Source organism: Lissotriton helveticus, chromosome 1_1, assembly GCF_964261635.1.
Source record: "Lissotriton helveticus chromosome 1_1, aLisHel1.1, whole genome shotgun sequence".
Taxonomy (NCBI): Eukaryota; Metazoa; Chordata; class Amphibia; order Caudata; family Salamandridae; genus Lissotriton; species Lissotriton helveticus.
The window spans coordinates 677,592,517-677,616,251 of NC_136057.1; the positions used below are offsets into that span (position 1 = coordinate 677,592,517).

A 23,735-nucleotide genomic window follows, 5' to 3' on the forward strand; every position below is an offset into this window, starting at 1 on the left:
GATGTGGTGGACGTGGTGGTGGTGGACGTGGTGTTGGTGGATGTGGTGTTGGTGGTGGTGGACTTGGTGGTGGTGGAGGTGCGTGTGGTGGTGGACGTAGTGGTGGTGGACATGATGGTGGTGGACGTAGTGGTGGTGGATGTAGTGGTGGTGGAGTTAGACGTGGTGGTGGTGGATGTGGTTGTGGCTTTGTGGTGGTGGCCGTGGTGGTGGTGGTGGACATGGTGGTGGTGGACATGGTGGTGGACGTGGTGGTTGTGGACAAGGTGGTGATCCATGATCACCTGAGTCTAAGGGAGCAAGCAGGTACTATAAACCCACAGCGTATAAATCCACTGAGTTCCTTCTTACATTTTCTATGTTTTCACAAAAGTAGTGATGTGACACTTTCGTTTTTTATTGTATGTATGTGGTATTTAAATATGCCAATTGCAGTCATAGGAGCACGCTTAAGGCTCAAAGGCACATGCAGTCAACGAGTGATAGGAGGTAGCTGGTCTCTGGGAGCAGAGGTGTACTGTTGCACTGTGATGGAGTGTGCTTTTAGTAGGTGCGTCTTCAACTCTTCCTTAAATTGGAGTGGAAGGCGGGTGGTCCTGATGGACCACTTATGAGAATTAACTAAACTTTTTAAAAAATTGACTAAAAAGGGAAATTATTCAAATTAGCATAATTACATAAAAAGATCATGTCAACCTGCGTGAATGCCGGACATATGAAGAATTAATGAAATCAGGAGTATGACATTTTTTATAATAGACTACTCAACAGTTTGCACAAACTAATAATGCTACAACATTTTATAAAAAACAAGGTGGGAATAAACAGGTCATGACATTAGAAAGGAGCACACAAGACCCATACCTTGTAATTGGTGCGCACGGAGTCGTCTAGCGTCCCCCTGCAGGTGCAGGGCCTCTCCTTACTCAGCCCGTGTTTCACAGACATACTTTCCTTACACAGTCGCAGTTGCACTTCCTCAATGGATGTTGAAATCGCTGCTGCACAAGGCAGCCACCAGGTTTTGCTTTTAGGGTACTCTATGGCCGTATTAAAGCAGCCAGGATACCATTCAGGACACATTCATGTTTTTAAGGCACAGGCAGATTAAGTGGTTTGGCCAGAGGCTTGATGAAGGCCCAATGGCTGAAAGTAAGAGCCTTAAGAAATCTGTTTTTTGATGAGGACTCAAAGCAGCAACTCACGCATGCGCACAAGGACCACACAATCCATCACACTCTGTCGCACACACACACACACACAAATGTGCAGCACAAGCCTCCAACACAAGAATCCACACAATCAATGCATTGTAAGTACACAACACCACATGAGATCAGCATTCACCACACTGTCGAGCCCTGGCTTTCTCTTCTTAGGGTCTGCTGTAGGCATCCCCCCTACTTGGAAAATCTCTCTTCCAACTGAGATAAATGAAGGATGCGAATGAGCACGCAGTTTATGACTAAGTCATGGAAGGTTGCGTCTGTTTTAAATTGAAAACATTATAAATGCGAATTATTATTTTAAAAATTTACGTGTAAAAGATGAGATTTTGCAATGAAAGGGTAGGCGTCCATTATAAAAACATATGCAAGACATCAAGCACCCACCTTTGTACCATAGTGCAAATGTGTGTGGCACGTTTTTGTGCGCCAGTGTTAAGGCTGAAAGAAGCGGCAGGGTATTTTTAATAATCATGGCTCTGTACTGCTTTCTTGGGCTTGTGCAACACCGTAGCAACCTTCACTGCAACATTGTGTTGCACTCAAAAATAAGACATCTGTCTAGTTCTTTGACACCCTTATTGTACCACGCCAAATAGCGCCTAAGTGTGCGTCACACTAGAGTTCTTTTCTTTCAAACTTAAAGTTTGCTTCAGAAAAAGAAAAGGAAATGTTAAAAGAGATTATGACTGTTTGTTTTATCGCACAACATCTTGGCTAGGAGCTTGAACGGCAGCACTGCTACCTTTTAAGAGGCACGCGGCTTTCCACTTCAGATGGTGGAATACAGCAGTGACAGAGGAGACGGGAAAGCCTTTGTGAGCATAATAAGGCTTACAGATAAAAACAAGCCATTCAATTTACCGACCTCCTAAGGATAGAAGGCTGAGGCAGAGCTGCAATAATATGTACTTGTACCTTGAAAGTATTTTTCAGCAGGCAGCGTTTAACTCACTGAGTCATCATGCTGCTATTAAGGGACCACGTCTATGAATGTCACTCCGAGCCTACTTTTTAGTGCGCACAAGGGAATTGCTCTCAGAACTCAGTCTATTTAGTACCCACGGGGAGGGTGGTGGGGGGTCCTGTTTTCAGAAACACAGATGATAAATACGTACGATTGTCTAACACCTGGTATGATTCTATTTGTTATCTTGTGATATGTTGAAAATCTCTTCTAATAAAAAAATTCAATGAGAAAGAAAAAAAGCTAACAAACTTCACATATCTTACAATTCTCGACAGACATGTGAGAAGACATCATCACAGTGCCCCAAGGGGAAGTGACCTTCGGCGTTCACCTGTCCTAGTGATGCTACGTTGCCCTAGGGCACGGGCACCGTGAAACCTCAGCACAACTACTCGCTAATCAGGCAGGAAGCAGGCGGGAACAGGGACACCTGCCCCCTCCCAAAGCACCAGTGTTCTCACAGTCAGCAGGCGGAAGCGAGCCGAGCCTTCCTATTCAATGCTGCCATCCCAGCGGAAGGGCAGCGCGGCGCTTCCCTGCCAGGTGGCATTATCCGACCTCAGCAAACAATGGAAACGGGCTTGCAGCGGATCTGCCCAACGCCCGGGTAAATCCAGGGCAAAGCGCAGCATTACACCATCTGAGGAGTATTTGTGTATGCGCTGCACTAAACCCTCATCCTCTGTGAGTCATATGTAAGACCGGTGTGGTCTGCCCCTGACAGCCCACCCCTAGGACAGGAGCGGCGGTGAAAGATGATCTGAATCTGGTCAGAGGGACCCTGCGGCCCGCGCCTGCCTACCGTAAGGTTCAGCCGCTAAGTGACATCAGGCGGGCGCACGCACTTCCGTGCAGGCGCAGAGTGTTCTTGGCCGCTTCTTCACTTGCTGATGGTGTACAAGAGGCGATGGACGGGACGAGAGGAGCAAAAGAGACCCGGTGAGTGGGGTCGGGGGGGCTGTGTGTGTGCGCGTGAACCCATGACTGGGGTGGGAGGGGTGTGCGTGTGTGTGTGTGTGTGCTTATGTGCGTGTGTGCTGTGTTTGTGTGCTGACTTGCTGGGAATCTGGGGCAGGGGATGTGCACGGCGCCGGTCTGGACGTGCGCGTCCCCATACACCAATCGGCGCGCGTGCCCGAACCCTGTCTCAGATTCCCAGGAGACGGGCAACTATAGTTGTCGAGCTGGCAATGCTTCGCATTGTACTCCAGCTCGACCTAAAAAGACTACATAGACCATGATTCTCTAGTAATTTCAATTGTTAGCCATGTACACTAACTCAGCTTCCCCTCAAATCACGGGACACCATGAGTTTCTCATTATGATCAGGTCGGATAAATAAAAATTAAAAATAAGAACAAACTAGAAGGCGTCTGTGTCTAAGAAAAGCTACAGACGTTTAGGCATCTGTGCCTTGATTTATGTAACTGCCCTAATTTTTGTGACTTATAAATTACCAGACTTTCACCAGTAAACATTACAATTTTCAAAGCTTGCTTGGAGTCCATTATTCTGATCAAAGTAGTCAACAGCGGCATTGTAGACACACATCCCTATCTTAATGACAGTTAAAACTCTCATCATCCACTCAGTAATTCCGTAACAAACTCAGGCACACGCCTTGCTCCTTTATAGGCAAAAGCGCGGAGATACCCCTTCGGGGGTTTATTCAGGCGCTATACAAGCATATAAAATAAAAAAATAAATAAAATAAGAGCAGTGTATCTTAAGAGTTGTGCATTAACACAACAGCGGTGTTCTTAATTTTAAGACACACCTGTTGCCACGATGTGTATATCTGGACCAGAGAATTCAATTCCCAGCCAGGCATGAACATACCCAAGAACAGCGGAGCACTCCTTCGCAATAACCCAAATTAATTAAGTTGGTCTAGGTCAATTAGTGTCATTATTTGTATGCTTTAAACGCACACAATATATTTCAATGAGCAATATAATCAAACAGACTCAAAATAATTTTCATCAACGCTTCGATCATAAACATTAACGATATTTTTACTCAAGACTGATATTACAGAAAAGCACACAATGTCGTAACTGTGACTACAATGTCTAAAACAGTAACTACAGAGATGTCGATAGAAAATTCACCTTAGATCGTTTGGGAGCTTTTTCAATGCTATTTCCAGGGGTAATGATGGAAAAATTATATTGATAAGTGTGAGTTTCCAGGTCTTTACAAAGGTCAACAGTATCACATGAATCACTCCAATTGTGAGAAATATTGATGCAGCTGAACCCAGAAATATATAATCGATTTTCCCCCAGTTCAAATGAGTGCACTTACCCTAAATCAGGGCTTCGTGCCTGCAATGATAGATCATTTCCTACAACTTAGGCAACCATAAATGTAAAAGGCCAAATCACACTAGCCTATTAGACTACAAATTTAATAGAGATCGTAATGGCCTAATTCTCAAGTTGTTTGTCCACCAGCGCGCAAAACAGCTCCCAATGTGAGCCCCTCGACAGAAGATTGATAGTTGCTAGTAATAAACGCAGGATTAAATGGAGTAGCTTCAAATACTCTCAGTAGTCCATCAGCATGATTTACAGATTAGTTGCCGATGGCATGGAGGGGTTGGCGCTACTAGACCAGCTAGGAGAAGCACCCTTAGATATTGAGGACGATATCCGAAGCCCCGACCGGATGTCTAAAAGCCTAAGAAATCACTTTGTAATCAAACAAGAGCAAAGATTGGAGAGGAAGCAACCACAATCCTAGTACATTAAATCATGAAGAGACGCTTAGACTGAACTTATTCAAGCAATTACAAGGGAACATAGACCTTCGAACCAAACCAACAAACGGTCTTGCAGGAAAGTGCTTTCTGAGGCCAAAAAGGACTGAGAGTGGGGAATATGGAAGGCCCTCTTGGATGCTGCCAGATTGGCCAATCATCCCTCCTGCTTGAATTTTGTGTCCTCTGGCAGCAGGGATGGGTTTTGCTCCATAGAACATCACATCATAGCCAGTGATTGGGTGTCGCATTTCTCTAGTTTATATTCCCATTTGGAAGGTCAGCAGGCCAAGTTAAGTAACTCACTGAGTTCTGTGGAACAGTTAATACGACTGTTGCAAAGTAATAAATGGGAGGAAGACGTAAAGTAAAAGGTTGTCCCTTTAGGGTGCACCCCATGCACACAAGATTACGGACCCCTAGAAATCAATGCCCAGGAATTAAGCTTGGCAGTCAGGGGAATTGTTTCTAATATATCCTATGGATTAGACAAAATCCCCAGTGGTCTATTTGAGTTAGCCAAGTATTTTGAGTGCTTGTTTTTCACAGCTATTATGAAAGGGGCACCTATTCCATCTACATGAGCAGGAGCCGACATCATCCCTATTTTTAACAAGCATTTACAATGTAACGGTTTCGCCTTTGGAAAAGTTAGAGCTATTGGCATTGTAAATGACAAAATTTGTATTTATGTGTTGGTTTTGAAAACAGATAAATAAATGGCATTGTCATTTACATTGCCAATAGCTTAATCTTTCGCAAATGTGAGACCTATTGTACCCTACGGACGAGCTCAGCAGACAGCAATTACTACCACACATACACACCCAGAGCCACACACACACACACCCTGAGCCAGCCACACACACCCAGAGCCAGCCACACACACACACACACACACACACACACACCCAGAGCCACACACACACACACACACCCAGAGCCACACACACACCCAGAGCCACACACACACACCCAGAGCCACACACACACCGAGAGCCACACACACAGCCAGAGCCACACACACAGACACACACAACCAGAGCCACACACACACACACACACACACACACACCCAGAGCCACACACACACACACCCAGAGCCACACACACACACACACCCAGAGCCACACACACACACACCCAGAGCCACACACACCCACCCAGAGCCACACGCACCCACCCAGAGCCACACACACCCACCCAGAGCCCACACACCCACCCAGAGCCACACACACCCACCCAGAGCCACACACACCCACCCAGAGCCACACACACCCACCCAGAGCCACACACACCCACCCAGAGCAACACACACCCACCCAGAGCCACACACACACTCAGGAGAGCAAGCACAGCGAGGGGGCAAGTAAGCAAGCACAGCGAGGGGGCAGGGAAGCAAGCACAGCGAGGGGGCAGGGAAGCAAGCACAGCGAGGGGGCAGGGAAGCAAGCACAGCGAGGGGGCAGGGAAGCAAGCACAGCGAGGGGGCAGGGAAGCAAGCACAGCCAGGTGGCAGGGAAGCAGGCACAGCCAGGTTGCAGGGGAGCAAGCACAGCAAGGGGAAGGGGAACCAGGGGGCGGGGTGCAAGCACAGCCAGGGGGCGGGGAAGCAAGCACAGCCAGGGGGCAGGGAAGCAAGCACGGGCAGGGAAGCAAGCACAGCCAGGGGGCAAGGAAGCAAGCACAGCCAGGGGGCAGGAAAGCAAGCACAGCCAGGGGGCAGGGAAGCAAGCACAGCCATGTTTCCAGTGCTTGGCTATTCTGAACAAACCATTGGTATCCGGCCTGCCACTCAAACGAAAACAAATCCCAGAATACCTTAAATAGCTAAATGAAACGTCAGAAGTAGAAACATTATGTCCTGACTACACGAGAGAGGCTGCAATTGTAACTGCGAGGGACAAATACCACTGAACTGGGAAGAAGACGGCGTACAACTATAGTGGAGGAATAACAACCTCGTACACTACTGCATACCACTGTGCTTTGGATCCAGGAACACCACAGGCCCAGGTTTGGACGCACAGCGAGGGGGCAGGGAAGCAAGCATAGCGTACAGGTCCTCACAATATGGTGTAAGGCAGACCTTTTGAAATGTAGAGCAGATTACCACCGTGGAATGCCGAGCAGTCGCACAAAGGAGACTGGGTACAGCCCCCTATACCATACCCTCAGCAAGAAGTGAGCATTAAAGCTTCAGCTGAGGGGGGCGGGGCACCGCCATGTTTGTTAAGTAGTTCCAGCTGGTTTTATTTTCTGACAGATTTGCATGCGCATTCGAGGACACATTATCTACTATATGTAGAGTACATTGTCTCTACGCCAGGACGCTGAAAACGTTTACAATTCTATTCATGCCGATCCAAAGCCAATTACAAGTAGACTACAGACATTTTATTACCGCCATGTTCCATTTCGGGAAGGGGTGACAGCTCCAAATAACCTCTTTAACAATGACGGGTGCCGGCTAGAGCCAAACATCGAGGCCTTCTGTGAGCGGCCGCCCGCCCGCGCAGCTGTGTTTGCGCTCCATGGCTTCCCATTGAAAGGGCCATCCGCCCACGGCACGGGGGTCAACGGGACCCCCCCAATCTGCCTCTCGCGGGGACCCGCAGTGATTTACACAGAGCCTCCAGTCAACACAGCCCAGGGCAGGCACGGGCCAGGGTGTGCTCATCAGGCCCTGTTGGTTTTCCTCCTCTTTAAGCAGTGAGTGTAAACCTTTAAGTAGTTTACTCGGAGCCACGCTCTGCACACAGACATGCTGCTGCTGCAGTATCTGGCCGAGCCCCGTGTGATGTCACCACCCCCCAGGACAGACGCCAGCCATCTCAATAGAGGATGGACTAATGCTCAAAGCCCTTACTTAAAATACAAGGCGGGCTGTGATCACCCAGCGTGGCCCTCTAGTCTTAAAATCTGCCTCGGAGCCATCAACTACCAACACCATAAAGTACTCCCCATGAGAGCAAGAAGTCTGAATGCGTCGTTTAATGCAAACAATATGAATACACTTCCTGGGTGGTGTTTCCGTGTTCGGCCCGGTTACTGCAGCGAAAGGGGCACCGTCGGAGGTCATCACGCCGTGTGCACATTCCACGCCAACCCTGAGTCAGACACGGTTAAAAAATGTAACATTACGGCCCTTGGCTCTAACAACACAACTCCGCTGACCGTGCCAGCCAGCTGCCTTTTAGGCACGCCAAGGAAGGGTCAAAGGTCGGGGCTAGGAAAGTAATTCCTTCCAAGCTGAGCCGTACATCAAAGCAAGGCTCTGTGTGAACCGGCGGAGATAACTCTGATGTGTAAATATGCCGGGCACAGCGCGGCTCGCCCTCGGCTGGAAGGGGCTGAGGCCGCTCTTGCACCGGCCCTCAATGTACGAGGGGTTCAGGCCCCGAGTTTGGGCCGGGGGGAGGGAGGGCACGAGCTTGCTGCAGGATCAGTAATCCTCTGACACAACGATCAGGCTGCATCGGGCATAAACACCTCTGTAATGACATACCAGCAATCTACCAGAAATACGATTTATTGTGAGATTTTGTATAGACACACACACACACAAACAAGGAAAGTGAAATCGCGCAGCCCACCCCTGCAAAGCACATGTTGGAAATGACCAAAACATGGCGAGACAAAAAAAAAAACTGCCCACCGCCGCAATGACGTTCTAAAAGAGGCGGGATGCGAAAAAAATCGCCGGAACGCCCACGAATCTGGTCCGACAATTACGGACAGATCTCTCTTCCAATGGCTAGCCTCCATTTATGGAGCTAGCCAATGGAAGAGAGAGGCGGGACAAAGCCCCGTACTGGTAAACATAAGTGCTACGCCAGGCGAAACCTAAAAAGGGCTCACAAGACCTGCCCACAAACTACAGACCTATAAGTCTCTTAGATAGGTCGCAAAAATTATTCAGCAGGGCGGTCATGAGTAGACTTCAGGATTGGCTATCTGATAAAGGAATTCTGACTCCCCTTCAGGCAGGCTCCAGAGGGTTGACCAAGTTTATCTGCAGATGCTGTATTGGAAGACTGTCACATTGGGTGGGGATGACTATTCGTCGTTTTCGTGGATCTATGTGCTGCCTTCGACTGAGTACCCAGGTCACCGCTTTGGCAGGCTATTTCTGAGATAGGGGTGCCAAACTACTGCTCAACATTATAATACGACAACATTACAAGAATTATGTGCAGGTTAGATTTAGAAGCACAGGTGAGCTGACTGATCCTTTCCCTGTGACTAGAGGAGTTTGGCAGGGGTGCATATTGGCGCCTACAGGATTCACACTTTATGTTAATGGCCATGTTTATTTTTTAAACTAGTGTGATAATGGCGCGCCCAGATTGGCAAATAAGAGGGTTATGCCCTCATGCTTGCAGATGATACCTTACTCTTCTCCAAATCTCCCATGGGACTTAAAAAAGCCTTGGAATAATTTGAGTGTTTCTGTAAAACGGGGGGTCTAGAGATCAACGTGAGCAAAACAAAGTATATGGTCCTGAACCCCGGGCACTCGACCAGGGCTAGCGCAACACTAGCAGGGGCCCTGTCGGAGCGTGTGCATCCTTTTGTTTACCTAGGTATAACACTGGATGAACACCTGTGGTGGCAAGCACACATTATACAGCGTAGGTTAAAAATTTAACAACGGTAGGGAGAAATTCTTACGGTGGTGCTAAGTTCACAGTTTTCCCCCATCCAACCAGTTTTACAGATATTTAATCATCAGGCACTTGCGTCAGCTTCCTATGACGCAGAGTTATGGGGACATTAGGATGTATCCACATTAGTTATGGTGGAGAATCATTTTATGTGTCAGTAAGTTGGTGTGCTTGAATCTACCCCTTTGTTTCTTCTTAGGCTGGATTTTGGTCTGAGAACTCTCTCTGAAAGGTTAGAACTTTGCCGACTGCTGTATTGGAGGATAATCTGGGCCATCCCGTAACTCCTCTCATTAACAAGGGCTAGAAGAAATTCTATCTTACTCAGATTCTACTAAAATACCGTAGATTAAGTATTAAGTATATGAAGTCGACATTGAGTGAGATTGGGATACCCAGTCTTTGGAGTGCCCCAGATGAAGCTGTGGCCACCTCAACGTCTATGATTAAGACTGCCTACTGGCAGAACAGAGATACACTTCTAAGTTCCCAAATGAGGCATGGTTAAATAACAGACACGTTTCTTGCAGTCAAAAATACCTTCTGAAAAGAGGATGTTTGGAATGCGGTAGAGCCTCCACTAGCTAGGCAACTATTTGCAATTTCGTTATGGGACCCTGCCAATTCATTCTTTCTCCGTTAAGTGGGCACAAGAGTCGAAGGACCATGAGCAGTTGTGTCTGTCCAGTGGCACCATAAATGAAACAGTTGTTTTGCCCAGCCTATATGAGTAAAAGGAGGCATCGGATTATTCCGCTGTGTTGGAATTTAAGCACCAGGGAGCAACAAGAAGCCCTCAGGATACTGAGATAGTAGTGAGCTGCCAAATTTTCAATGCAATTTTGATGACATATAGTTATGTGATGTCCTACTTTTTTAATAGAAAGTTACTTTAATCAATGCTGTTTGTTGCCTAATTTCCTATTTGTGTATTTATTTATTCTTGATCGGAGACATAACATTTACCCTGTGCCATACTCTATTTATTGTCTGATATTTTTAGGGGGACGTATTTGATTTGTAGCATGGAAGGATCTCTTTTTTGCATGTAAATCTCACTAATATCTGAATAGTTGTATTACATGTTTTATTTTGTTTTATGCTGTTTTACTAATTTGTGTGTGATTTTTAAGGCATGGTGCCGAAATAAAGATCTTTAAATGGAATTGAATAAGCGTTATTTTCATCCAATACTGTGTGTTTACAAATATTTCTTTGCTTTCACTATATGTAGCCCGTAGACACCTATCCCAAAAAGATATTGCCAAATTCCATGTGAAACCTTAGCAGCTTTGTATTTAACAGCTTTCGCAGACTTGTTTAATCATATTTCGAAAGAGGTCACATTAATTGTTACTTTTTTTTCTTGTTGCAAGATGAGAATTATGTCGAAGAGTTGTTCGAAGACTTCCCTGCCTCTCGGCGGCACAAGCTACCTGCACAACAAGCACTGAAGTCAGAACCTCTTCAATCAGAAGTGGCCCTCAAAACGAACCGAGAAATCTGTGGGAAAGACCAGGCCGCCTATGAAGCAAGCTCATCTGGTGTTTCATTACCTGTCAATTATGTGGACTGCGAGGAGTCCAATGACGAAGAAGAGGAATCCGAGCAAATAGTATCAAATGAAGATAACCATACACTTTTATCTGAGAAGATCAACTCGTTAGAAAATAATACGCATAAGAAGACAGTGACCAGCGATGAGGCGGAGTCTAATATAGATATGCCAAAGTGGGATGTCTTCTTTAAACGAGATGCACTAGAAGAAAACACTGAGGAAAAAGAGGAATATTCTACAGCTTCAAAAGAAGAATATGGATCACAGTCACCCAACCTCTTTAGTGACTCTGATGGGGAGTCAACCCATATATCTTCTCAGACTTCTTCTCAGTCAACTCATATATCAGAACATGGCAGTCAGGGGTGGGACAGCCAGGCGGACACGTTGCTGATATCTTCCCAGGAAAGAAAAGCTGCTGAGTGTGGTAATATCAACAGAGCTGATGGTAGGTTAATATTCTCACCAGCTCATCTCTTACCAATTGAGAATGATGGCCACAGCTGGACCGTGTTGCCAGTAGATGAGCCCCATTCCAAACATAACAAAGACTTGTGCACCAATGCTGAATGGAAAAATCCACAGTCAAGTTTGACCAGCCGAGAAAAAGGTCAAGGGAAACCAGGCAGTGGCGAATGCACACTGAACACAAATGCACAAAACACAAATCAAGAAAAACTGAAAGCTTTTGCAAAAGCAGACTCCCAAGGATCCTCTGATTTTGAAATCCCTCGCACTCCTGGCGTGGAGTCACCTAAGCCAGATAGACTACAGAATCTTTATGAAAAGTTGGCAACAGGAGAGACTGTGCTGATGGACAGGAAACTGGATGCCCTTTGATTAGTGGACATACCAGTTGAATACCTTTTTTGCAAATCTTTTTTGTCTGCACAGTTATAAATTCATTCCTTCCTAGAAGATAATCCTTCAACTGAAATTTTCCGTGGTCAGTCATGGAGAGGCAAGTTGGAGTGAACTCATTCCTGTTTTCTCTTAGAGCTTTGTTATTTTTAGGGAGATAAGGATTGCTGTTGCCATTTTAAAGATGACCCGGATTTACAAAGGAGTTGGAGTACATACATTTTAGGTATTTATTTTGATGCTGATCAGGACAGATACCCATGTCACTTTGAAGAAAAGGCTCTGATATTTATTTACTGGATTAAAACTGTGAATTTCGTTAAGGGTACATCTTTGTAATACATATTTAGTCAGTTATTGTTTTACGAATATGCAAGTATCTTCCCTTAAAGGTGTTATTATCCACTTGTGAAATTTAAGAATTTGAAAAGAGATATTCCACTGTTTCCTTCCAGAGACAAATAGAAGACTTCCGCCTCTCTGAAGGTCTGTGCCTACTCAAAGATGGCCCTTCCTCTCATCAGACTCGTGTGGTAACTGCTTTCTTTTTCCCTTCCACTGCTCTGCTTGTGAATGAGACTCAGAGCCACAGAAATAGAAAAAAGGTGCTGTCCTTGCCGGGCCTGTATCCTGAAGAGCATCTTCCTGCTTTTACGACAAGAAAGTTGGGAGGGGCAGAAGATGGCACATGAGGGCTGGAGTGTGGATAGTGGAGCAACAGAGCCCACTAACTTTTGTTTCATGCTATGAGCCCTGGTCATCCACATTACAGACCCACCTCACTCTTGCTTTGGATTCGGAGGTGTCAAGTAGCGCACAGGGGTCTCTTGTTGTAATGGATCCATGAGGAGTAGGAAAATCAGGGTGACAAGATGATTATGGCATATGAAATTTAAATGCTTAATACCCAACCAAATAAAGCTGGGCATTTCATTGTCAAGTTTATCATTGTTGGAAATCATGACCTGTTAGCAGTGTCCCCCCACTATTTGCTCCATTTGAGACCCCTAGATGCTGGTTCTCTGGCTCTGGCCCAGGGCTCTGCTGGGCAGACCCAGGGCCAGTGCTATGTTGAAAACACCCACTGTTAGGTTGAAACACACATATACATACACTATATATTGGGGTACACTTATAATTGGCATGACCTACTCTACAAGTCCTTAGTACATATATAGCAGGGGGATTAAACCTACCCTTGGGTCCCCATAATAGGGCGTGGCAATTTAGAGGCCAGCAGCCCGTTCTGCACTTGCATGCGTGCACTGCTGAGAGCCTGAGCTAATTTTAAAAGCAGCCCTGTTTTGCACACTGCTTTTAAATGTAAATTCTGCCCAAGCTCATCTTTGGTGGTAGAGGCACTTAAAAAGTGATAAACTACAATATTGTGGTATATTGGGCACCCACAGGGTCTCTTCTAGGTGTACCGGAGGGGTGATGTACTTATAAGGAGGACCCTTTTAGAGTCAATCATTTTTATTATGCAGGAAGGAATACGGTACACAGCCCAGCTGCCTACATCAACTTGCCGGCAGGGCGTAAACACAGTGCATCAACACAGCGTCTGGGCATACAACCCGGAGGTCGGCCCCGCGAAATGCTATGAACCTGAAGTAATCGCCCCACCTGTGCTGTGGCCACCGCCTTTTCAAAAACTGAACAAATGAAACAACAAACACCCTACCACCCGCCCCACCTACCCACACACACACACTGGTCCCCATCCCCAACCCACCCCTCTCCGCGTCAGCCTAAACTGTAGAATTACTACAAAAGGCTATCAAAGCTTTAAAGGAAGGTTCAAACCCCTGGGTTAGCTCTATCGATTCTAAGGGGATGAGTTGTAGGATCTGCAGGTATTTTGGGCAAGTAACTTCTCGCAGGTCTTTGGACAGAAGATGCAGGAACGGGCCCCACAATTTAGCATACTCCGAGCCTTTCCCATCTATCCCCATCGAGAGGCTTTCCATTGCTAAAATATACCATAGCCTCTGAAACCAGTCTCGGTATCAGGTACAGTCTGGGAGCCCCAGTTTGCCAGCAACACCTGTCTCGCAGCCAACAGCGCCAGCGCGATCTGTCTACCCTTCAGCGAGCGCAGAGGGAAGAACTTGGAATGGGGAAGCCCCAGCAAAGTACGCTCTGGTAGTCGGGGGAATGTAATCTGAAACGCCTCATCCAGCTCGTCCAAAATCGTGGGCCAGTACCTCCCCAGCTTTGGGCAGTGCCATAACAAGTGTGCCAATGTTGGAACCCTGTGGTTGTAATCCGACTGGGGCCATACATTTCGGAGGCAGTTGCGGTGGGCAGGGTTACCCGACAGGGGTGCCCCCTGTCCCCGTTGCTATTTGCGCTGGCCATTGAGCCCCTGGCTGCAGCCATGAGGCAGACGCTGGCAGACAGTATCCCCCTGGGGGACGGCGTTCATCAGGTGTCACTATATGCTGATGACCTCCTGGTATTCGTCCGGGACGTGAGTCGCATGCCGGAGCTGCTGTCCCCCCTGTTAGCCCGTTTCGCTGAGCTGTTGGGGCTCAGAGTAAATGCGGGCAAGCCCTGGCTTTACGCATTCAGCAGCGAGGTACCTGACCCGGGATATCATCTGCAGGGCACACGGGTCCAGTGGAGAGCAGACACGTTCAAGTACCTGGGGATTCAGATCTATCGTCAGCCGGCGGACTTATTTGACGGAAACCTAGGGAGAGCGGTAACAGCGCTCAAGACCCAGATCGGTTTCTGGTCCATACTCCCCCTGACACCCACAGGCAGAGTGGCCCTTGCCAAGATGGTCATGCTCCCTCGCCTTTTATACCATTTTGCAAACCTGCCTTTGTATATACCCGCTTCCTTCTTTTCCATGCTTAACAGGGTCTTGCAGGACTTTATTTGGGGCGCGTCCAGGCACAGACTGGCGCTCGGGAAACTAGTCTTACCAACAGAAGCGGATTGGCCGCCCCCTGCTTTGAGCACTACTACCTGGTGGCGCAGCTCCAATGGATAGCCCGCTGGTTAGCAGACAGGGGGAGAGAGGACACTGCCACAAGTGAGCCGCCCTGCACCCTGGAGCGGATCACCGCACTATTCCATCCACTAGCGGCCCCGGCACGCCCCACCCTATTATTGTTGGAGGTGGCATATAAATGTTACCGGAGGGCACTGTTCTTAACGAGAGCGGTGCTCCCATATGCACCTGTGGTGCCGTTGGAAGGTGGACCGGGCAGTGAGGGGGTCCTCACGCGGCACATGTTGGACCAGTGGCGGGAAACGGGCGTCCAGACGCTAGGTGACTTGTACCGAGATGGGGTATTGATACCCTACGAAACAATAGTCACTGAAGATGGGCTCCCCCCGGGGGGGTTCCTGATGCACCGCTCCCTTGCGGCCCACATGGCAGCTCGGTGGGGCGACATCGCGGAGGAGCCCACGCAGCACTTGACTGTGCAATACTTGCATGTCATGGGTAGGGGCAGGCATCTAATTAAATGGTTTGCTGCATCCTTGCGGGTGCACACGGAACTGGACCTGGCCCCTCTCCGCGGAAAGTGGGAGCGAGATCTAGGGCGAGCAATAGCTGATACAGAGTGGGAGAAAATACTCAAAAGCCCAGTGCGTATCCCCAGAAATATGCGCTTCCGCCAAATTCAAGTATAAATAGTTCACAGGGCCTATCTCACTCCCGAACACATAAATAAATACTTTCACAGAGCTGACGCGTCCTGCCCCAGGTGCGGCGAGGTGAATGCAAACCTGCTCCACCTTCTTTGGCATTGCCCAGGACTTGGCACTTACTGGAGGGACATCAGTGGGTTACTCACGCAGTGCACTGGCCGCACCATTCTCCGAATACCTCTTGCATCATTTTAAGAGGCCGCCCAAAGACAAGATATCATCTCGCTTCCTGGACCTGGGGATGATAGTGGCAACACGCCTCCTCACGAGACGGTGGAAGGCGAGCGACCCGCCTAGCGTGCGGGCATGGTTTCTGTCCCTCCAAGCATGGGCTCGAGCAGAAGGGACTGCCATAAGGTGGGAGGAAACAATAGGGCTTCGTAGAGAACCTATGGCAGAGCACTGGGAGCACATGCTTAGCGCCCTACAAGCAGCAGGAAGCAATGTGGACAGGGGGGAAATGGGGGACTAAGCAGGCATATTGGGTGGCTGGCGGGATTTACAGCGGGTAACACGCCTGGAACTCAGGCTGAACACAACACATAGATGCGGTGAGTGAGTATCAAAGCTGGGGGCGCTCTCGCTCGGGAAGAGTGAACGAGAGAAGGTGGGGGATGGGGGAGGGGGAGGCCAGCTGGCGGGACGGGGACGGAGAGGGGGTTAAAATGTACTGTAACTCTGTGACATTGCTGCAAGTTGCTGTTCCTGTTTTGTTCCACAGGATGTTCTTTATAGTTGCTCCATATATATAAGTCTCATCTCTGTATACAGGGCTGGAGCGTTTAGGCTCTTTCATACTATGGACATGCCCTGGCGCCCAAGACTGCGCTGTTTGCTATCTCAGTGTACAGTTGTAACGTCACATGGCAAGTTAGCCTGACCGTGTACCGCTAGCTACGCATGGCCGACTAAATGTGTTGTTCTACAATGCCACAATTGATGTAATGCTAAAAATGCAAATACCAATAAACAGATTTGACAAAAAAAAAAAAACAAGTGTGCCAATGTCCCCGTTTGCCCACACCCCCTCCAGCAGAGACCTGGTTTAGTGACGTCCCAAGCTCGGACGCGCGCCGGGGTGTAATACCAGTAGGCCGCCACAATATACGCTGATTCGGCCCCTGCAGTATTGGAGGCCGTGTGCTGCGCGCGGTAAGACACATGTTCCCACTCTTTTTTCGAGAGCGGTCGTCCCAGCTCCGTCTCCCATCGGACCTGCGCAGGGGTGCGTTGTCTCTTGGGGTGACTCAGAATCATAGCATACAACTCCGAGATGAGCCACCGGTCGTCTTTCTTACAGACCAGCCACTTTTCAAACTTCGTCAGTGGTCGAGACATATCAGCTACGTTGGTGGGTTGGATAGCCCAGTGTGCCACCTGCGTGTAAGAAAAGGCATCTTCCGGCGACAACCGGAAGAACTCCGTTCGCAGCCGGGGAAACGGAATCAATCCGTCTAGGTCGAAGAGGGAACCCACCCTCTTACAGCCTTCCTCTTGCCAGCAATGGAAGACCGGGGACGCGCGGCCCGGAGGGAAGTCCGGATTGTCGACAATAGGTGTCATCGGGGAGGGGAACATAGTCCATCCCTTTCGGTACGCCAGCTGGTCCCATGCTTTAAGGGTCGGCGCCGTCACCGGGGACGAATAGAGGCCCCATGCTCTATGCTTTCGAGGTAACCAAAGCTCCCGCCAAATGTTGCAAACCGCCACCGTCTGGTCCATGATGTTCCAGTGTTTACTGGACATGGGTCTGTCCCATTCCACTATGTATCGCAGGGTGGATGCCTGGAAGTATGCAGACAGCAGGGAAAAACCCAATCCCCCAGCCACCCTCGGAGTAACCGCCACAGACAGTGCCTGGCGCGGCCGTTTATTGTCCCACAGGAATCTGTTAAGGATCCCCTGCAGTTTCCGAAGAGTGCCTGAAGGCGGGGTCAGGGGCAGCAGTTGAAAAAAATACAGTATGTGGGGGAGAACAGACATCTTCAGGGCTGCCAATCTCCCAAACCAGGCCAGTTTGAGTCGGGACCAGTCGGAGAGAGCCTTAGTGACCTGCCCCGCCAATATCTTATAGTTCAGGGACACAGTTTTAGAAATTGAAGATGCTAGACGAATACCCAAATACTGAATATCGGATTGTGCCCATTGGAATTCAAAGTCCTGCTTCAGATCCAGGACGTCCGCCTCTGGTATAGACAGGTTAAGGACATGCGATTTGGAGAAATTGACCTTGAAACCCGCCACTTTCTGGAACTCCGCCAATTCTTTCGAAAGGTTCCGCAAGGAAGAGTGGGGGTGGGTAAGTGAGAGGATGACATCGTCTGCGTACAGACTAATCTTGTGCGTAACCGCGCCAAACTTGATCCCGGAGATGTCAACATTGGACCTGACCCGCTGGGCAAAGGGCTCCATATAGAAAGCAAAGGGGACAGGGGACATCCCTGCCGCGTCCCTATTGCGATAGGGAAAAGAGCAGACCTGCAGCCATTGACCCGCACCGCCGCTTTAGGGGCTGCGTAAAGACACCGAATCCATTGTATGTAGTTATTCACCAGTCCGAATGCCCTTAACACGGCAAACAAGTAGTCCCAGTCTACGTGGTCAAAGGCCTTCTCCGCATCTATGGAGAGCAGGAAAGCCTGCGACCGAGAACGATGGACCAAGTCCATGAGGTGGAGCAATCTTTTGGTGTTGTCTCCTCCTGCTGCGTAGGGATGAATCCCGCTTGATCGGACTCGATGAGTCCGTCCATAAAGGGGCTAAGTCTGTCGGTCAGTCAGTTGGGCACGCGCCCGCAGTCTGTGAGCCAACATCCATCCTGCCTTGTCTCCGCAGAGATAGAACTTGTGGCGCAGACGCAGGAGGGCATGCATAGCTCTATCCGTATCTAAGTGTTTCAGCATGCGCCTCTTTGACTCCAGTTCCCGCCAAATCCTTGGGGCCCCAGTCCGCTTATGGATCGCTTCTAGACCACTAATGTCCCCTTCTAACTCCGCTCTTTTCTCTTTGCGCAATCGGGAGTACGTCGCAGCCAGGGCTATAAATTTGCCTCGCGTCACTAATTTTAGGGCCTCCCAGACTGCCACCAGGGGTGTGCCCTCCACCTCATTCTCGGCCAGGTAATGGACTATTGTCTCTCTGATCTTCGTAACTGCCGACTCGGAGTGGAGCAAGGAGTCTCTAAGGCGCCATCCCGCCGACGGCGGCCTGGCCCCGTTAGAAGTGAAGGTTACTGAGATAAGTGCATGGTCCGACAAGGAACGCAGCATAATATCTGACTCTGACAAGTGAGGCAAGATGGAGGTCGTGGCCAGAAAGTGGTCTAAGCGCGCATAGGTCTTGTGGGCTGCCGAATAGTAGGTATAGTCCCGCTGCTGGGGATGGTGAACGCGCCACACGTCATGCAACCCTCCCTCCACCAACCATTGTTAATGTTAATGTTAAATGAACTTGTACCGCGCACAGCTGCCCCAGCCAAGGGGCGTCCCGGCGCTTGCTGTAAGAAGTGTGTCAGTGAAGAGTGATAGTTCTGTCACAGTGAGGTCGTTGAACATTAGCAGAAAAGGTGGGTTTTTATCGCTCTCCTGAAAGGTAGAAGTTCTTCAATTTTTCGAATATGGATAGGGAGTCCATTCCAAAGTCTTGCGCCGAGGTGTCTAAATGACCTACCGCCCATTCTTGCCAGTTTGAAGCGGGGTACTACTGCCAGGTTCTGTCCTTCTGAACGCAGCGTACGTCGGGGAACGTGCGATGTGAGGAGGGAACTTAGCATGGGGGGAGAGGCAGTTTTAAGGATTTTGAACGCCAAACAAAGGGTTTTGTAATGGATCCTTTTTTCAACAGGAAGCCAATGAAGTTTCAAAAGGACAGTAGACACTGACTTGTAGCGTGGGATACCGGTTAGCGCTCTCGCTGCAGCGTTCTGAACTTGCTGGAGCCTCGCTTTCTCTGCTACGTTTGCCCCTAACAAGAGAGAGCTGGCGTAGTCTAGTCTTGACAGGATTGCTGACTGCACCACAATTTGGCGGGTTTGGTGGTCAAAGAACTTAAGGATGGGTCTAAGGTTGCGTAGGATACCAAAACAGGTAGCTGCTAACCTTTTGGTATGGAGAGTGAAAGACAGCTCGGTATCCATCCAGACTCCCAAGTTTCTTACGTGGTCTCTACATTGTTTCTACATGTTTCCCTCCCTGCGAAAAGGCCCCGTCTGGTACACCCGCTGTCCTGACCCGTCAGTCTCTGCCTCCATCACAATGTTTAAATAACCTCCTACCAGTATCTGGGCATCTGGGGTAGCTAAAACCTGTGAAAGCGCCGACTGCAGGAAGGACTCTTGGTTAGTATTCGGCGCATAAATGGACCCTACAGTGAACTGCGTGTCCCCCCATTGCACTCTCACAGCCAGGAGTCGTCCTTTAATATTTACAACCTGGGAGATAATTTTGCATTGCGCACACGCGCTAGAGAGAATCGCCACTCCATTCTTCTTAGTAGGCCCCGAAGACCAAAGCTGTAGCAGGAAGCGCTTATCTGTCATGCGCCGTGTATCTTTGGTCAGGAGATGGGTCTCCTGTAGCAGGCATAAAGCCCCTTCCGAACTCTCTAACAAGGATAACATGGCCGCCCGCTTTATCGGGCTATTGAGGCCACGGACATTCAGGCTTACTATTTTCAGTTCCCTACGCTGCATATGGATAAGAAGAGTAGACCCGCTGTACACCTTACGGGGCTATACCTCCTAAAGGGCCTCTCTGCCCTAACCCCCCCTCCAGCTGACACGGAGACCCCCCAGCACCCCCACCCTCACCAACTCCAGTCCCCCACCCCCACCCCCCACCCCCACAAACCCCATCCAGACCAACTTCAACAATGAAAAGAAAAAGAAGCAAACAACAGTTCGTCAGACAGGCCCCAAGAGCTGGGGAAAATGGCACCAGCATTCCACATAACCAGTTCCTGATGCAGGACTCTACTCCCTTCAAGGACATAAGAAGATCAACAGCCAGCTTCCAGTAAACGGCCTCCATCGGCGCCATCCACTGGCCCATTCAGTTCCAGTCCTAGGTTTCTCTCCTCAGGAGCCCCCAGCCGCATCTGTCACCAGTGCCACCGCCGCAACCGCCGCACCTCTCTTGAGCTGGCTCGTGGACAAATCAGGTTTTGCAGCAGGTGCCGGTTTGCCAACCCGTTGCCATTCCGTCGATCGCCTGCGTCGTCTGATGGGTGACCCCGCGTCACTTGGTGGGGGGGTGGACCGCTCCAGGCCCAGAAGGTCGAGGGCTGACGTCAGGGAGCGAACCTGGATCAGCTTTCCGTTAAGCTTGAAGATTAGCCGGAACGTGTGCCCCCACGAGTAGGGGATGCCTTGCTCCCTCAGATAAGTAGTGACAGGCTTTAACTCCCTCCTTTTGATCAACATGGATGCTGCAAGGTCCTGGAAGAGCAGCGGGTGGTGCTCCCGGAATTGGAGGGGGCTGAGGTCTCTAGCCTTCCACAGAATCCGCTCCTTGAGCTGAAAATCGTGAACGCACACCAAGATGTCAGGACGGGGAGCTTTGGACCCCCTCGGTAGGCCCACCCGGTGAACTCTGTCCAATTGAATGTCCTGCAGGCCCTCCTCATCCAGAATCTGTCGGAAAAGGGCTCCCACATATTCAGGAAGGTCAGACCCCTCACCTTTCCAAGGCACCGCCCGAATCTGTATATTATTTCGCGCGATCTGTTCTCCAAGTCTTCAGCTTGCGCCTGGAGGTCTAAATTCTGCTCAGTCAGCCGAATCACATCCTGCTGGAGTCGTTGTATGTCGCCCGCCGTCTCCAGGTCATGCTCCTCAAGTGTCGCCACTCTCTCCCCTATCGCATCTACATCGCGCCGCACTTCCCGCAGGTCGGAGGCCAACTGAGGCGCGTCGTCGTCCCCAGGCCACGGTGACTTCTCAGCTCATCTCTGGGCGGATTGACCCACCAGTGGCGCAGGCGTGTCTTTCGGGGGTTTATCCTTCCTATTCCTGCCTGTTGCCATCTTGCCCCAGCCGAAGTCGACGTTAATACAGTCAGGTCTATACGTACACCAATTTCGCTCCAGAAATGCTACACTGCTCACCTTCCCACAATCGCACCACAATGCTTGGCCCTAGCGAACTACACAGAAGGAGTCTTATACTCTTAGGGGCAGTGGCGAGCCGTGTGCACGAGGGGACCAGTGTCTGTCGTGGGCCTCGCAAGCTAGACCAGGTAGTATATTCAGAGCTGCAACTACCGGGGGCAACAGCACTAGAATGAGCCTCCCGATAAAAGCCAGCGGGGCCGGGCCCGACGACCAAGGGCAGGGCCTTCTCTATTGCGGGGCCTGGAGGTCACTGCTGCCGAAGATGGCCGAAGGGGCCGCTCCAGAGCCCGCCAACGCTGCCGGGCAACCGCCCGTGACCCGATCCCAATCCCCCTGCTGAAATGCGGGCCGAAAGGAGCAACTCAGCAGTGCGCACCAGGGGCAGGGCCCTCCCCGACGCAGGGCCCGGAGACCACTATTCCCGAGGGGGCCGCTCCACAGCCTGCCAGCGCTGCCTGGCAACCGCCCGTACCCCTATCTTTGTCCGTCCCCCCGCAGAAATGCGGGCCGAAAGGAGCAGTATTGAAAAGTTCAATGGGGGGGAGCAGAGAAGCGCACCCCGAAGCGGAAAGACTCAGCTTCAGTTTCCCAGGCCCGGCCTCAGGCCCCAGAGATTCCTGCTCCCGCTGCTAGGCCGCACCGCACCGTCCGCCGGAGCACGGACCGAGCCACCGGGTCGCCCTTGGGGCCGCTCCCACTCTCCTCACCTCAGTACTCTGCCACCGCTGCCTCTTCCCGCTCTGCGGCACCACGTGGGAGCACTCACCCGCAATGCGGGTATCTCTACCACCGCGGCCGCAACGGGTCTACGGGGTGCCGCTGTCACTGCTCCCGGCCCAGGTTCCGCAGCTCCACCCGCCTGTACCGCACTAGTTGCAGGACTCGTCACTGGGCAGAGGGCTCTTGGGGGCAGAACTGCTCCTGATGCCGGCCACCTCCAGATCCGCCGTCCGCCGTCCGCCTTTGCTCTCCGCCATCAGAGGAGTGCCCGCAGCTCCCCGGCCTTCCTCGTGTCTCCCCCGGCTCTGCGTCCGGAAGGCCGCACCGGGTCGCATCGCTCTCAATCTACCGTGCTTGCCCAAAAGCCACTCAGCTGCACAGAAAACGGCAGGGAGCAACCCCGCTTGCCCCCACTTGGTCGGATGGGCACTTTTAGGGGAGATATAACAAGGCTAAAGATGGTCATGCGCCGGAGGGACCGTAAAGCACGTCCTACTCCGCCGCCATCTTGGCCACGCCCCAGGAGGGCCCTTTTAAAAGAGGTTTTTTTATGGCTTAGGGATAAGTAATTTGCACATTTTACTTCCCTCTTTGTATTAAAATGCTTCCCAAAATCTACTTTTGTGTGGGGCACCACTGTGGAGTGAGGATCTACACTATGTTTGCATATTAAGGACCCCTACAGTCTCCCCTTGGTGTCCCAGGTGAGGGTCATTCTGTAACTATAAGCAGGGACTTTATAATTATATGTCCTGGTGTTGGAGAAATTGCACATTTCTTTTTCCCCAATGTAGATTCCCAGCCACATAAATTAACATGGCAATAGCTTATTAATGCATAACTATAGCTAGAAATTCACAAAAAATATAATTCAAGGAGAATTTTATTGATAAATTCAACAATAGCATATTGTTGGATTTATCCTAAACTATACAGAAAAGAAGTTATAAGACGTTCTTGTCTGTAATCCAAAATTCAGCCTTCCTGTAGTCTCCCCTGATTGGTCAGAGTTAACAGGATTAGCCAGACTGCTTTAAAGAAGTGATAAGTGGCTCACCCAGTGAGAGGCTATCTTTTAGAGAGTGTCGGCTACACAGGAATGCCAGAGCTGGGGGGATGGGTCATAAGCATGAACTGGCGATAGAACAGGCAGAGAATACCAGGTCCATCTACCCCTCAGTCCTCTGATCCACCC

At 49.9% G+C, this 23,735-nt stretch overlaps 1 protein-coding gene across 2 annotated transcripts in view; it reads left to right on the plus strand.

Annotated features, from left to right (window-relative positions):
* The window catches only part of DCLRE1C (DNA cross-link repair 1C), a 403,712-nt gene extending 390,735 nt beyond the window's left edge, over positions 1–12,977 (plus strand). Inside the window, exon 14 of one of the 2 annotated variants that reach the window (XM_078674195.1) lies at positions 11,001–12,977. In XM_078674195.1, the coding sequence (XP_078530321.1) occupies positions 11,001–12,022 (1,022 nt within the window). In that variant the 3' untranslated portion in view covers positions 12,023–12,977. The remainder of the gene's footprint in view (positions 1–11,000) is intronic. The other variant, XM_078674196.1, reaches the window with a different exon arrangement.
* Positions 12,978–23,735: the final 10,758 nt, after the last annotated feature.